Source organism: Papio anubis, chromosome 7, assembly GCF_008728515.1.
Source record: "Papio anubis isolate 15944 chromosome 7, Panubis1.0, whole genome shotgun sequence".
NCBI classification, from domain to species: Eukaryota; Metazoa; Chordata; class Mammalia; order Primates; family Cercopithecidae; genus Papio; species Papio anubis.
Genome location: NC_044982.1, coordinates 137,977,692 through 137,995,472, shown reverse-complemented (window position 1 = coordinate 137,995,472; position 17,781 = coordinate 137,977,692). Strand labels below are relative to the sequence as shown.

General features: G+C 36.0%; 1 protein-coding gene across 2 annotated transcripts in view; it reads right to left on the bottom strand.

The window, feature by feature from the left end:
• The window catches only part of LOC101016309 (COP9 signalosome complex subunit 2), a 32,924-nt gene that overhangs the window by 13,350 nt on the left and 1,793 nt on the right, over nucleotides 1-17,781 (bottom strand). For both annotated transcript variants that reach the window (XM_003900907.4, XM_003900906.4), the window contains exons 2-4: nucleotides 6,004-6,117; nucleotides 5,264-5,341; nucleotides 710-835 (exon numbers count right to left, since the gene is read on the bottom strand). In XM_003900907.4, the coding sequence (XP_003900956.1) occupies nucleotides 710-835; nucleotides 5,264-5,341; nucleotides 6,004-6,117 (318 nt within the window). The remainder of the gene's footprint in view (nucleotides 1-709; nucleotides 836-5,263; nucleotides 5,342-6,003; nucleotides 6,118-17,781) is intronic.

Below are 17,781 nucleotides of genomic sequence, written 5' to 3'. Positions count from 1 at the left end.
GATATAGAGACTATATCTTGTACCCAAATATCACAGAGTACGAGGATGAAAAACTAAAACTGAGGACTATACTGCTTACAAGGATAAGACCAAATGACCCAATTAAAAATTATCTTGCAAAAAAATACATAAAATAATCATGGGTTTTCTTAACAACCAAAATCTAGACTCATAATGAAAGCACTATCACTCCCAATACCTTCTTTAGTTTCTTTCATCAGTAGCTCTTCTTTCATTATCCACCCATCCTTTGCAGAAGCATTTACTGAGCACCTGTTGAGTAATGCCAAACACTAACTGATAAGAGCACAGGCACTTCTCAAAGATTTTAAAATAACCAAATCCATACAAATAACCTGTGATTCAGTGTATTTAACACCTCGGAATGGCTAGCTGAAGTGCTAATGGAATTCACTAGAAGGACCCACGGTAGCAACTGTATAGGAGTCTAACAAAAGGCTGAAAAGTTGTTTACAGATTTAGTATCTGAAGCAATTATTTAAAGAGATCAAGCTGGAGTTATTACCTTTTACTATTATATAATCAGTAATATAACCAGGAAAATAGTACTTATCATTTTTAAAGCACACTAATAACTAGCATAACTACTTAAATAGAAGTTCTAGGTCTTTTCATTTGCAAAGAACAAAGCCCTTACTATAAATAATAAACACACTGACAGCGCTAAGAGGGGAAAATTGAGTCTAACCTGTTTAGAAGTAGAGATATAATCAAGAATAGAATTAATGGATTTTTCAGAATAATTTCTTGTGACTGCACTCCGAATATAGGTCAATAGTTGTTTATATCTATTCATCATTTCTGGAAAGTTTGTCTGTGAGAAAAGAAAAATGAATTATCAGATGCAAATTTAGGTACTAAAATATGTACACATGATTAAGGTTACAGAATACACTACTACATAATGAAATGTAGTTCATATACTTCCTAATACAGTTTTGTAAAAGAGGAACTATGTATGACAGGAACATTATAAACATTATCTTAAATTTGAAATGACTAGATTACTCAAACCAAATGTATAGTTAGCTTATAAAACAAGAACAACTGCTAAATTTTCCAAATTTCAGAAGTTGTCATTGTACAACATATTTAAATCGTAAAACCTACTAAAATATTCATAAGCCAAAACACACAAATAAAATCCAAGTTTTTTCTTTATTTTTTGAGATGGAGTTTCACTTTTGTTGTCCAGGCTGGAGTGCAATGGCACGATCTTGGCTCGCCACAACCTCCGCCTCCCAGGTTCAAGCGATTCTCCTGCCTCAGCCTCCCGAGTAGCTGGGATTACAGGCATGTGCCACCACACCCGGCTAATTTTGTATTATTATTATTTGTTTTTTAGTAGGGACAGGGTTTCTCCATATTGGTCAGGCTGGTCTTGAACTCCCAATCTCAGGTGATCTGCCCACCTCGGCCTCCCAAAGTGCTGGGATTACAGGTGTCAGCTACCACACTCGACCAAAATCCAAGTTTTCAAATGCCTTGGGTACCTGCTATGCAGGTTATTAGCTATATTCTCCCCTGTAATTTTATCCCTTCCTCAGGAAGCTCTGCAATAAGAGTTACTTGTTTCTTTTCTCCCTATAACTGGCTGGCTATATATGAAAATGTGAAATTAAACAATCTTTTCAAGCATCAATACTAATTTCATATCAAGAAAAGTCTCCCCATCTAAGGTTCCACTCAACAGTAGATATAGTTAATGTTGTTATTCCTTGTATTTGTACTATTGATGTTGTTCCAGGAAACAAGAATGGTCTAAAAAATAAAGGCGTACTGAGACTTATTCTGGGAGAGCTTTACCAGTCCTAAGTACATCCTGTAAGTCAATTTATGAGTCTAACCTTATAACCTGCATCCACAATCCTCACAATCTGCAAATGCTATTAATCTCTTTTTTTCCTGAGTTCTATTCTATTTTTTTAAATCAAAGACATGAAGCACTGGCAGATACAAATGCTCCTTTCCTTGACTAATTAAACATATGTATTTATTAGGGTGAGGAAGAAACTAATAATGTTGTAATTATCTTGCTTATGACAATATATTCTGCCCGGAGGCACAGCATGAAGAACTAGAAAACTTGAGAACAATCCCTGAAACCTTCTAAGCAAGAACTGAATTACAATAAAACAGTAGAGGTGGATGAGACAAAAAAAAGGATAGAACTATGGAAATATATATAGATATATAACCATTTTTGTTTCCAAGTTTCATGTGGGGGTAAATGATAGGTAACATCCTGTCAGTGAGCTGCTAAATCCACATTACAGTACATATCTTGTAGCAAAAGGGAAATCAAAGAAATACGACTATCCTAACTTTGAAGCTGTACCTTGGCACTGAAATAGGAGTTTTGCAAAAAGTTACAGTTTTTGGTTGGGCTTGGTGGCTCACTCCTGTAATCCTAGCACTTTGAGAGGCTACGAGCATCGCTTAAGTCCAGGAGTTTGAGACCAGCCTGAGCAACATGGTGAAACCTCGTCTTTACAAAAAAAACAAAAATTAGTCAGGTGTGGTGGCATGCGCCTGCAGTCCCAGTTACTTGGAGGCTGAGGCAGGAGGATAGCTTGAGCCTGGGAGGCAGAGGTTGCAGTGATGCAGTGAACCAAGATTGCACCACTGCACTCCAGCCTGAGCAACAGAGTAAGACCTCATCTCAAAAAAAAAAAAAAAAAATTGCAGTTTTGAATTTATCTCCTTATGTTATGATAATTTATAGCTCATTCAAAACACAATTACATTATAATTAAAGACTGAAGGAAGAGTAGGTAAATTGGTCCCAGAGCAGTTGATAGTGAACTCTTCCAACTTTTTGCTATCTAAAATCACTACACACAACATAGGTCCTACTCTGAGTCCAATCAGAAAACGAGGGGGGCAGGTACAGAAGCTGAAATCACTCTTGTGAACCATAACTTATTCACAGATGCTGCTACAGCAAACAAAAGGTAGGCAAGGTAGACAAAATAACATAAAATGCAAAAAACCCTCTCCCTTCCTTCCTTCCCACTCTGCTCAAGGTAAAATGGCAAAACCAAGTCTTAAGGGTAACACAGTGTTCAAATGGATTCAAAACGAAACCACTGCTAGTACATTAAAATAGCAAATTTCTATAGGGACTCTTGGTATTATCTCAAATCACAGAACCTACGAGTTAAACATTCAGCCCTTAATGTCACTATGATTGCTTAATCACAAATTTCTGTTCCTTGAAACGCTTGGTGCTTCTTCCACAGCCTTCTAAGTTATTAATCTGAATACAGTAAATGTTTGTGTTTAATATTCTTGCAAACAAAAAATGGAAAGAAAGCACAGGGGCTCTGGGCAACATAGAAATGTTTTGAGAGTATCAGAGCAGTAGGAGTAGAAAGGGTAAATATAATGCAGATAATTTTCATTCTTTAACTAGATTTAAATGCAATATACAATATACTTAATAACATTTAACGTGTTTTCAATTATTCTGATATATTTTGGGGAAAAAATGAACAAAACCATTTTGTGAACAGCTTCTGTAGGAGATGCCACGGACTGCCCCTCCTCTTAAAGGTGAGATAAATGATACCAGAGTGAGTACCTCAAAAAGAGGAGGTACAAGATTAGTAGAAGTTACCTGGAAACAAGTACTAGTCAGATGGGATAGAGAAGCTAATGGGGAGGAACAGGAAACATATCATATGGGAAATACAAAAATAGGGGAAAAGGAAAGTGGCAACATATCAGCTATTCTTCTATTTGCCATAGTTTCTGAACCTTCCAACTGCTTCACTCCCTGCTAATCTGAGCTTCAACTTTATCTTTCTCTTAAAAGTTCTTCTTCTCCTTTAGTGATCTAAGATTCATGTTTGTACCTAGTCCTATCATCTTATAACCATTATAGGTTCTAAGAATATAACAACAGATAAAACAAAGTTCTGCTCTCATGGAGCTTACAACTTACTTGGGGGGAGGGGTGGTGTGAAGAGGGGCAAAAAATAATAGATCACATGGTGACATATGCAAAGAAGAGCAAAGAAGAAATTTAAGTGATGATGGGAAGAATGTGATTTTATATCAGGTGGTCATGGGAAGGCCATCCTGATAAGAGGTGCCATTTGAGCAGACACCTGAATCAAATGAAGAAAAAACCTGTACGGTTACAACAGAGAAGAGCTTCTGAGGCAGAAGAAACAGCAGGTACAAATCTTTACACAGGATTGTGCTTGGGATGACTTCAGGAACAGCAAGAAGGCCAGTGATGGAGCAAATAAAACAGCAGCAAAGGATGAGCTTACATAGGGACTTGTAGGTCATGGTAAGAGTTCTGGATTTTACTGAGGGAGATGGGGACCACTAGAAGATATGGAGCAAAAGAATGGCATAATCTGACTTACATTTTAAAAGGATCACTCTGCTACTTGTGGAGAACTGTAGCAGGGTAACGATGAAAGTAAGGAGACCAGTTAAGAGGCTATTGCAATAATCCAGGTAAGAAATCACGGTGCCTTGGACCAGAGTAGTAGACGTAGAAACAGTAAGTAGCAGTCATACTGGATATAAAGCCATGTGGATTTGCCAATGGATTATTTGTGGGGTAAGAGACAATGAGAAGAGATAAGCATAATGCTAATGTTTTGGCCTTAGTCAATGGAAGAGAAACCCTTTATAATAAACAGGAGAATTTTAAAACTCCAAAGTAAACATTAATCCTTTGTGGAAAAGTCAATCTATTAATAATGGTGGCTCACGCCTATAATCTCAGCACTTTCTGAGGCCGAGGCGGGCAGATCACGAGGTCAGGAGATCGAGACCATCCTGCTTAACATGGTGAAACCCCGTCTCTACTAAAAATACAAAAAACCAGCTGAGCATGGTGGCACACGCCTGTAGTCCCAGCTACTCAGGAGGCTGAGGCAGGAGAATCGCTTGAACTCAGGAGGCAGAAGTTGCAGTGAACCAAGATCGCACCACTGCACTTCAGTCTGGGTGACAGAACGGGGGGAAAAAAAGCAGCCCAATACTGTAAATGCATCTAAAAGAATAAGTTTTCTTAAATAGAAAACTTCCGTATCCTATGAAGAATCTTTTTTTTTTTAACTTAGTATTTACTATAGCTCTAACTGCAAAGCAGACTAAATAGAAAAACACACCCAAAGTAGTACTTAAGAAAAGTAGACATAATAGTACTTTGTCGTAATGAGGTTTTTACCTAAAAAATTTATTTCATTAGTTTAATTCCCCTCAAAACAAATCTTACCAACTTGAAGTTAATCTTAATCATTTGTTTCAGTGCTTTAAATCCCCATTCTCCTTTTTCACCTTCAAGTTCCAAAACCTAAAAAGAGGAAGAAATTTTTAGTTTATCTTAATATTAACATATTATTTTCTAATGATGTCCAATGTGTAAGTATTGAATTAATTTTATACTATATACATAAAAAACATTTCCCCAAGGATACCACCATTTCTCAATGTCATTTTTAAGTCTCTAAAAAAAACAAGTTGTAAGATGCTTACATAAGCATAAGCAAGCTTAAAGTTCCTTCATCAGGAAAATTAAGAGCTACTTCTTGATTACTATACAGTTTCTGAAATGTTTTTTCCCCCGAATAATCAACCTATGGTAAAAATAATCCGTAAGTGTAACAGTAAGTCAAGAAATCAAGCTATTTATAATAACGAAACCTCAACTGTGTGATTTACCCCTAAAAGAAACAAGACTGCAGTGATAATACCTATTGACCATCATGTTGGTGGTTCTTCTGCCAGAACCAGCCTAGCTTTTCAGGACAATGGCCCTGCTCCATAGACAGCTTGATTGGAAAAAACATCAGGATAACCCTTTTGAAACATATGCTTGTGCTGTCTAATGCTAACTGATAGGATAATTAAGTATTCAAAACACATTTCTGAGATAAAATCACCTGGGACTTATTTGTTCTAGCATATCATTAAAAAAAAATTAACACACAGAATCAAATGGAAAAGAATATAAACCTTTTGGAAACTGCTTAACGCTGCTTTTGGGTCATCTTCTTTTAATGCTTTGGAATTATAGTACTGATTTTCCAAATCCACATTTGGCTCGGAGTTACTATCTTCAGAGTATTCCTGTGTTGGAAAGAAAGAAATATTAAAAGAAAAAAAAAAACCCCACACATAGCAATGTAAACAGTGAATGCTGTTAAGACAGAAAGACCACATATTTTTACAAAACAAAACAACCTTGAATACATACATAAAATGCCACTGATATTCAACTGTTATATAAAACCAGGGGTTGAAGAAAGGAAGAGGGTGTATAGCAGAATGTAATCATTTCTTTCTTCCAGATGAAAGTTAAAATTTCTATAGAATCAACATAAAAGAAAAATGCAAAGACCTAATATTGGTTAATGACCCCAATTCTGTAGTGGTTAAGCTTTCATTGGTCATGAAATCTGAGGGAAACCTAATGTAGATGTGTTCTGATTATTAATCTTTGGTTCTATAATTTTTTTCTATTCCCCAAGTCTAAATTTCATTATTGTAACATGGTTTAAAACTAGCTAGGATGGTAATCTACACATGGCAAAGTCATCTAGCACTAAATACAATTATGTTAATAAGAATATTTGCTTTATGTGCACTATACAACAGCTGTTTATACTAATGTTAATCAGCTTTATAACAAATCAAAATAAATAAAACAAAATGGATTTATATAATTTTATGAGACTTTCCATTACATGAGTTCAATTCTTAGAGGAAAAAAACGAGGCAGAAGGGAAAACTGGAATAAAACAACTATTTTGTAGCGTAAACAAGAGTTTTACACATTTCCAGGACATTCAGTCTAATAACGAGGATTACAAAATACACATGGATTGGTGTAATGGAAATCATTATCTTATGAGTCATAAGATAAAGATTATTTCCTTCTCAGCTATAAGTCATTACAAAGGGCAAGTTTATATCAAATTAAGAATAGTACCTGGAAACAAACACAAAAATACAAGAATAGTTTTTATAGTTATTTCTAAATCCAAATACAGGTCACAAATTTCTTTATGAGATATTAATGAAAAATTATGTTACAGTCTCATATAAGCATAGGAGAGAAGAAAGGTATGCTGTGTGTAAGTTATTCAAAAGCTCAAAAATACATTAACACAAGATGAATTTTTCAGTAATCAAGAGTGGCTTTGTAATGTGCGCCCTCTGGAGGATAATTCCTTCCTCGTGTGAAGACATGAGTCTGTCAGTCTTACAGATTTAAGACCTGGAATTCCGTTGTGTTTAACATATGAAAATCACTTGATGAAACTAGGTAGTAAGTTTCATAATTACTCATTTACTTCTTAACCCTTGTAATCTAGGCTTGACAACAAAGAAACTGATCAAGCTAAAAAAAGAGAAATTAGTAAAGAATGAACAAGCCAACCATACACAGAATGATGCTGTGACAGTGATGGCTTCAAAGCTGGGTTTTGAAAGATAAATGGAAGTTTGCCCGCTAGACAAAACGAGAGAGGATAAAGAGAATAGTACATGTAGTAACAGCATAAACAATGGAAGGTAACTATTTGTTGGAACATAAAAGTCCTCATTGACTCTACCTTCAAAATAAACCTCAAATCTATCCACTCCCCAACCCCCTGCTTGCTACCACCCTACCCTACCCAACTACTTTCATCTCTCCACAAACTTTAACAGCCTTCTCATTCTCCTTTTTAAGTCCTAATATCCTCATGGTTAAGCAGGTGAAAGAATTCTCACAAAATATAAATTATCTTATTCCTCTCCTCAAAAATGGTTCCCATTCCTCTTAAAACCCAGAGCGAAATAATCAAAACTTGACTCCGGTGTCCAGCCTTATATCCTATCAAGTTCTCCCTCATTCACTTTGCTGCAGCCATCCTGGCCTTAACTCAATGGCCTTAACAAGTGCCAAATTCTCCCTCTTTTATGTGTTATTCCTGTCTCTTTCCACCTCTACCTCTACCTCTCTTCATCTGGTTAACTACTGCATATCATTTCAGATCTCAGCCTAAGGGTATTCTTTAGGGAAGACTTGGAGTAAAGAATCACAGCTATAAAACCTACTCTATGCTTTTGGAAATCAGCTCTTTTCTAATTGTTTTATTAAGTTGGAACAAATACAAACGGATTTACCATATATGATTTATCATACAATAACTAAAATAAAAACTTCACTTAACACCATTGAAAAAGATAGAGGAATAGCTCGCTGAACCAGAGAATTATTTTTTTTTTTTGCAACCTAAACCTTCAGAATGCAGCCTTGAACCTAGAAGTAAAATGAAAAGTATTTCTGATTTATGTTGATCACAAAGTAAAAATTCAGAGTCCATTTATTTTTGGTTTGTTGGCTCAAAACAAATTAGAAAAAAACAATTAGGTCAGGTTTTGAGAATAGGAAAGTAGAAGCTGAAAGGTATACATGACAACAGTAGGACTAGTGTTTTGGAGCTTTGTAGCAAATGAGAAACAGTATTTTAGAAAGGGAAGAGATTAACTTCAATTATCTAGAAATTACTGAACCAATTATAACACTGTTAAAAACAGGATCCTTGACATTTCCTGTCATTTCTCACACAGTGTCTTGTCATTCAATCATGGAATACTTATTATAAGACTAGTTACCTGTAACTTCTGGGACCTGATAGATTTCAGATAGAGATTTCTAAACTTTAGATGTTACAACTCCAAAACAAAAAACAAAAAACAAAACAAAACAATGACTGAGACAAGATTTGATTCAGCCCTCCACATTTTGTGACTATATTCTTTTGGTTTTTCATATCATATGGATTAAGAAATGGCATGTATAATGTTTTTCCATAATTGCAATTCAACTCTTAAAACAAATGTTATTGCTACAATATAAAAATACAGGAGAATTGGCACAACTGATATTCTACTGATAGACTACAAACAGGCAGTCCCTTGTTATGATCTGCAATGCCATGTTCGTATGGCTTGAACCAGCCATCATGACATCACTAATCCATCATTTGCACCCCACTGCATCAATTATCACAAGCTGTGCATTACTGCAAATTATTCTTCAGTTATTACACAGGCATAATTTTTCAAACTAATGTTTTGAAGTCTTTGGAAGAAAAATTCTATTGTTTAGGTGCTTCTACTACTTATACTCAACAATCATGATCTTTAATATATGCCAGCAATTAATTACTGCTCACACAAATTCAAATTAACAACTCTTCCCCTCAAGGTACTCATTGTCTATTAAGGAAGAGATATGCAAACAAAACTGTAATATAATATAATAAATAATAGACACACATACTAAGTCCACTGGCATCTCAAAAAGGAGTAATCAACTACTTCTGAGTGACAGGAAGGAAAAAGATACCCGAGTCAGGTATAAAAGTATGAATAGGGAACAGAACAGAGTCCTCAGAAATAATACCACACATCTACAGCCATCTGATCTTTGACAAACCTGAGAGAAACAAGAAATGGGGAAAGGATTCCCTATTTAATAAATGGTGCTGGGAAAATTGGCTAGCCATAAGTAGAAAGCTGAAACTGGATCCTTTCCTTACTCCTTATACGAAAATTAATTCAAGATGGATTAGAGACTTAAATGTTAGACCTAATACCATAAAAATCCTAGAGGAAAACCTAGGTAGTACCATTCAGGACATAGGCATGGGCAAAGACTTCATGTCTAAAACACCAAAAGCAACGGCAGCAAAAGCTAAAATTGACAAATGGGATCTAATTAAACTAAAGAGCTTCTGCACAGCAAAAGAAACTACCATCAGAGTGAACAGGCAACCTACAGAATGGGAGAAAATTTTTGCAATCTACTCATCTGACAAAGGGCTAATATCCAGAACCTACAAAGAACTCCAACAAATTTACAAGAAAAAAACAAACAACCCCATCAAAAAGTGGGCAAAGGATATGAACAGACATTTCTCAAAAGAGGACATTCATACAGCCAACAGACATATGAAAAAATGCTCATCATCACTGGCCATCAGAGAAATGCAAATCAAAACCACAATGAGATACCATCTCACACCAGTTAGAATGGCGATCATTCAAAAGTCAGGAAACAACAGGTGCTGGAGAGGATGTGGAGAAATAGGAACACTTTTACACTGTTGGTGGGATTGTAAACTAGTTCAACCATTATGGAAAACAGTATGGCGATTCCTCAAGGATCTAGAACTAGATGTACCATATGACCCAGCCATCCCATTACTGGGGATATACCCAAAGGATTATAAATTATGCTGCTATAAAGACACATGCACACGTATGTTTATTGCAGCACTATTCACAATAGCAAAGACTTGGAATCAACCCAAATGTCCATCAGTGACAGATTGGATTAAGAAAATGTGGCACATATACACCATGGAATACTATGCAGCCATAAAAAAGGATGAGTTTGCGTCCTTTGTAGGGACATGGATGCAGCTGGAAACCATCATTCTTAGCAAACTATCACAAGAACAGAAAACCAAACACCGCATGTTCTCACTCATAGGTGGGAACTGAACAATGATATCACTTGGACTCAGGAAGGGGAACATCACACACCGGGGCCTATCATGGGGAGGGGGGAGGGGGGAGGGATTGCATTGGGAGTTATACCTGATGTAAATGACGAGTTGATGGGTGCAGCAGACCAACATGGCACAAGTATACATATGTAACAAACCTGCATGTTATGCACAAGTACCCTACAACTTAAAGTATAATAATAATAAATAAATTAAAAAAAATAAATAAATAAAAGTATGAATAGGAATCGCCAGCAATGGGGAAGGGCAGCTGAAATAAAGCAATTAATCTGTAAATGCAAGGAAGCTTGAAATAGTATGAACAGTTTGGGCTGAAGCACAGGATGTTATGTAAAGGGTTGATGAAAGATGAACTGGTATTGAACAGAGGAAGAGGACAATAGAAATCTTGCAAGGAGATTAGATTCAATAAAGAGCCTCTAAAAGATTTTACAAGGAAATAATCAGATTTGTGTTTCTGGAAGAGTACTCTGGTAGCAATGAGGTAGTCCATTGGATAATCTTAAGTCTGGCCAGGAGCTGTGAAGGCCTGATCCCAAGAAGTAGAATGAGGAGAAAAGGCAGGGGACACAATAAATGATGGAATAAACACAGAAGATGTTAAACAATGTTAGGGAGGTGAAATAAAAGTGCCCATATGGGCACAAGATAATGGAAAATAAAGTGATCCATAATGACTATCAAAGGTTTGGTAACACATGATGCCATCACTCAGAATAGGAAATCTAGAAGTATTGAGTAAGTATTGCTAAACTGAAATAGTTACGTCAAATGAAAAAGAGATAATAATTTGTAAAAGTTTAAATGTTTTTTTAACAGAAGAGAAAGTGAAATTTTAATTAGTATATAAAGAATGCTTTAAAAACAAATGAAGAGTTTAATATATGAAAAATAAACAAGCACTTGTTTTACAAGAACAGTTGGAAAAGGGATTAAAAATTTAAAAACCCCCTAAAGTTCAATAATAGTTTCAACCTACTCATGTCCTGATAATTCCCCCAAGCAATTTGTGATCCATCCACACAACCAAAATCTACTCTTTCTCAAACATGTCACACAATTTTAAATCTCTGCTTTGGCATAAACTGCTCTTTTTGCTAGAATTCTAAACCATTTTCCCTCCTAACAACCTTTCTGCTTTTCTCCTAAGATACTTCCCTGCCCTAATACTGCTAGGAAATGCGTTCATTAACTCATCTTAGCATCACTCTTCTTAGCAAACTAATTTTTTTTTCTTCGTCATGCTTCCATATGACATGCATCTCTCTACCATAGAGCTCTGTATGTTAAAACAGGCCAAATTGTGAACTTCTCAGAAGCAGGAACTTTCTTATTCATCTGTGTATTCCAACAGCCTGGGATGTTACAAAAGGCTTAGTGTTTGGTTAATTAAAATAAAAGGTGGGTAACCATTCCAAAATAACACAACACACAGCAGCCAGGGTCAATTTTGACTATATCAGGTATGTAGCTACTGCTGAACAGGATCAGTTCCATAGTTCATTTACTTACTCTTGTATCTATTGCCAATAGAAGTCCTAAGAAATGTACTTTAGGAAAACAACACTTCCCATTAACAATGCTTTCCGAGCCTTGTCTAACAGCTGACCAGATGCTGGGCACACTAAGAGGTGTGGGCAGTGTTTCATTATCCTTAAAAACCACATGATTCGAATCCTAGGTAGCCATTTATGGTTTAGCTACTGATAGAGTTATCCATTTAAAAAAATTCACACAAGTTAATGGGTGCTGATTTGTTAACTATGAAGTTAGAATTAAAAAAACAAAACAAAACAAAACAAAACAACTGTCTGCTGGGCACGAAAGCTAACGCCTGTAATCCCAGCACTTTGGGAGGCTAAGCAGGGGTGGATCACCTGAGGTCCGGAGTTCAAGACAAGCCTGACCAACATGGAGAAACCCTGTCTCTACTAAAAATACAAAAAAAATTAGCCAGGCATGGGGGCACGTGCCTGTAATCTCGGCTACTCAAGAGGCTGAGGTAGGAGAATCGCTTGAACCCGGGAGGCAGAGGTTGCAGTGAGCCAAGATAGTGACACTGCGCTCCAGCGTGGGCAACAAGAGCGAAACTGTTTCAAAAAAAAAAAAAAAAAAAAGTTGTCCTAAATTTTCAGTGTTGAAATTATATTTCCCAAGTAGAGCTATCATAAGGTCACATTTGTGTTTCAGCATCCTAAAAGAGCTACTATAAAACCTGGGCTCTAGTTCTGACTCTCCCACAAATTTGTCCTGTAAATTTAGGTAATCACTCATTCTCTATGCTTTAGTTCCTCTTGTGTCAAATTTGGGGGTTGAACCCTGTAGGAAGTTTCTAATTCCCACTAAGGTCCATATGTTCATTTCAGGATATAATGTACAAGTACAAATTCACTTTGTTGGATAGTTGTAGTTTACAGATTTAAGTTGCCAGTGAAGTCTTAAGTTTATTTTTTATTAAATTTATTTATGCTTATTATTAAATAATCATTAAGTTTATTATTACTTAAATGTATATAACTTTATTTTATTCTTAGCATGTAAAAGTTGTCTCCCATTGTTTTAGCTATCGTTGTTTGAACCTCTCCAATTTCATTATACAAGGTACACTAATGAGGTAATACAACAGGCCTTTTTGAAAAGTTGCCAATTTAAGTTCCAAATCAATATTTTTCTTTGAAGTAGTAGCTTTAAGGTGCAGTAAAATTATTCCAATGATACTGACATGGATTACAACAAGTAATGCTTCTGAAATCCTCAAGAAAACCAACTTCACCAGAGTCGTGTGTTTGTATCCTGAAACAGCAGCATACAATTTAATGGCTCAACTTATTTATCAAACCTGATTCTTAATTTTCAACTACATCTACAAAAAGGAAAAAATCTGGCTAGCTTATTTTGTAAAAATAAGCTGCACATTGTTTTTTCAAAATATTGAAAACAGGCCAAATTCTTATCAATACAGAACTGTTTAAATAAAGGATGGTACATCCATACAATCAATGCAGCCATAAAAAAAGTAAGCTCCTTGCACACTTAATACAGAATAATCTCAGATAAATTAAAAGGCACAGAGCAAGATTTATAATATGCTATATCAATGTTAAAAAAATAAAAAAAGAGAAGATGAATAAGAATCTGTATTTGGTTATCTACCGAGAATGGGAACCAGACAGATGAAGAACAGAATGGAGGAAAAAACTTTGATGCACATATTTTTATATTTTCTGGTTTTGAACCATGTGCGTGTATTATCTATTTTAAAAAGAGTGACAGAGTCACTCTCTGGCCTCTAACGTAACATTTTTGCTCATCATTTACACCCTGCAACCTGCCCTCCCCCAGTAATAAAAGCAATATAGGTTCCCTGTGAAAAGTCTGCCAGACAAAAACAAATTTAAAAAAAATTAAAACCAGATGGGCGCGATGGCTCACACCTGTAATCCCAACACTTTGGGAGGCTGAGGTGGGTGGATCATCTGAGGTCGGGAGTTCGAGACCAACCTGGCCAACAAGGTGAAACCCGTCTCTACTAAAAATACAAAAATTAGCCAGGCGTAGTGGCTTGCGCCTGTAATCCCAGTCATTTGGAAGGCTGAGGCAGAGAACTGCACCACTGCACTCCAGCCTGGGCAACAGAGTAAGACTCTGTCTCAAAAAACAAACAAAAAACATTAAAACCATTGATAATTTATTTCCAGACATTTTTCTATATTTTTCCCACCTAACAAAATTGGGATAATATGGATTATACTGTCTTTGACATTTCTGGAACTTAACATTTATACTGGATACATGTTCACTATGTACATAGCACTGGCAATTGACCATCATCTTTCTACTGATCTTATTAAAAGGGTGACAAATACGAGAGTCTGTAAGAGATCCTGTAGCTAAGATTCATTTTCCTCCCCACTACACACACACAAAAAAGAAAAAGTAGTAAAAATGCAGAGCATTAAAACTGCTATACCATAAAAAATAATGGGAACATGGGTAGAGCTGGAGGCCATTACTCCTAGCAAAGTAATGCAGGAACAGAAAACCAAATACTGCATGTTCTCTGTTACAAGTGGGAACTAAATGATGAGAATTCATTAACACAAAGAAGGGAAGAGACACCAGGGCCTACTTGAGGGTGAAGGGTGGGAGGAGGGAGAGGAGCAGAAAAAATATTGGGTACTTGGCTTAGTACCTGGGTGATGAAATAATCTGTATAATAAACTCTTGTAATAAGAGCTTATCTATATAACTAACCTGCACACGTACCCTTGAACCTAAAAGTTAAAAAAATAAATAAAACTGCTACATTATTAAGACAAGAAAAACAATACTAGGAAACATTTATTCCCTAATCCCAACTATGAGCTTGACTAGGGGAATATAAAGAGGCTCACAGCTGGTCATATATTTAACCAAGTGGAATTATTCTAACTTTTAGACAATGTTTTCCTTGTAATACATTTAAATAATTATATCCAAATACAGGCTGGGCATGGTGGCTCACGCCTGTAATCTCAGCACTTTGGGAGGGCGAGGAATGTCGATCACCTGAGGTCAGGAGTTCGAGACCAGCCTGGCCAACATAGTGAAACCCTGTTTCTACTAAAATATAAAAATTAGCTGGGCATGGTGGTGGGCACCTGTGGTCCCAGCTATTCAGGAGGCTGAGGCAAGAGAATCACTTGAACCCGGGAGGCATAGGTTGCAGTGAGCCGAAATCACGCCACTGCACTCCAGCCTCGGCGACACAGCACAACTTTTCACCTCAAAAAAACATATATATATATTCAAATATATAATACCCTACATATAACAGGACTTACTGAAGAATAATTTTTGGTATAAAGTCAATTTGTCTTAAATCCTTTCTAAAAAGATTATTAGAAGTTTCATGGTAGAACGATTGGACTGTGGAATTAAAACAGTTTATCAATGGCCTTACCTACTTAATGAATGGCACTATGGTTACTATTTAGTATCATGGATCAGCAAATAATCTATAAACCTGTAAAATTAGCATTGCATTAAATGTAATTTATTAGCACCATCGCCTACCACAGATTACTATATTTAGAAATGCCTGCTTCTGCCTCTAAAAATCAAACAGATCTTAGAACATACATGACCATACATGTATGTTGAATTTCTTTTACATTCATTTCTTCTTTCTTTAAAAAAAAAAAAAAAAGTTTGTTTTATTTTAGATCCTTCTTGGGCAGAAATCATTATTTACTCTACTGGGTAAAAACAGTACAGTTTTAGAAACAGAGTTAATTTTTCAGGTAGTATCCTAACTACCTATTTCTACCAGATTGGGGAAGAACAAAGTGATTTAGGGTGTTAAAATATATCAATAGACGACCAATAAGGATATGCTGAGTATCACTGTGGTCAGCAATACTCATGGCTCTCAGTTAACACTTTAACTAAAACGAGGTGATAATCAATTTTCCAAAAAAAATACATTTTTTATAAAAATAAATCTTGAGAAAGCAAGTCAATTCTGCAGATTTTTAAAAATACTAACAAACAGGAAAAAAAAAAAAATCCCAGACAAAATAAGTATTTTAAAAAAAGAAAAACTCTTTTGGCAAAAGGAAAGCATGAAATGTTAACCTCCTTCATCTTTTTTTTTTTTTAAATATATGATTTAAGGAAATGAAAACCAAATTACTAAACAAATTTTATGCCACCAAAAGTTTTAACTGTTAGTAAATTAATCATAAATAATTTTACAATTAGACACCTGATGAGAGACAGATGGGGGAGGAAGAGTTATTTAATAGAATGCTAGGGGAAGAAAAACAAAAAACCCAACAGAAAACTCCAACATTTCATTTTATTATGTAGTAGTGCAAAATCTTACTTTAAGACATAAAAAAGTTAAGACACAGCTGGTTGTGGTGACTAACACCTGTAATCCCAGCACTTTGGAAGGCCGAGGGGCGGGGGCAGGTCACTTGAGGTCAGGAGTTCAAGACCAGCCTGACCAACATGGTAAAACCCCGCCTCTAATAAAAACACAAAAAATTAGCCGGGTATAGTGGCAGGCGCCTGTAATCTCAGCTACTAAGGAGGCTGAGGCAGGAGAATTGCTCGAACCTGGGAGGCAGAGGTTGCAGTGAGCTGAGATTGTGTCAGTGTTCTCTAGCCTGGGCAGCAGAGTGAGACTCCGTTTCAAAAAAAAATGTTAAAGCAATTATATATTCAACTTCATTATACTGCTCATGTAGTGTAGGCCCTAAAAGGCTGGGAAAACATGGCCAAGTTAAAACATTGTATGTTTAATAAAAAATCTCGCAAAAGTTAATCAAGTACTTCACGAGACAAAAAGATTCTCACTGCTATTACTATATTACATTCTCAAAGATGATCAACTTAATCACAGCGCTAATAAGTTATGTATCCAACAGACTATTGTTTAGGAAGGAGATAAGCAGAAACATCTACAAACACAAACTAATAATACAAATGCAATTTCTCAAGAGATGACATACAGCTGGGCACGGTGGCAAGCGCCAGTAGTCTCAGCTACTTAAGAGGCTGAGGCGGGATGATTGGTTGGGCCCAGGAGTTTGGGCCCAGCCTGGGTAACACAGCAAAATCCCATCTCTAAAAATATACACATGCGTAAATAAATAAAGAAGACATACAAGTGGCCGACATACACATGAAAAAAAAAAAAGCTCAATATCACTACCATCAAAGAAATGCAAATCAAAATCACAATTAGAATGGTTATTCATCAAAAAGACCAAAAATAATAGAATGCTGGCAAGAAAGTGGAGAAAACAGAACTCTTCTACACCGTTGATGGAGATGTAAATTAGTATAGCCATTTGGAGATTTCTCAAAAACTAGAAGTAGAACTACCATAAGATCCTGCAATCCACTCCTGGGTTTATCCAAAGGAAAGAAAATAGGTCTATTAAAGGGATACCTGCACTCCATGTTCACTGCAGCATTACTCGTAACAGCAAAGACAGGGAATCAATCTAAGTGTCCAGCAATGGATAAATGGATGAAGAAAATGTGGTATATATACATAATGGAATATTATTTGGCTATAAAAAAGAATGAAATTTTGTCAATTTGCAGCAACGTGGATCTGGAGATTTAGGTTAAGTGAAATAAGCCAGGCGCAGAAAGACAATTATCACATGTTCTCACTTAGATGTGGGAGCAAAAGAAGTTGATTTCATGGTGG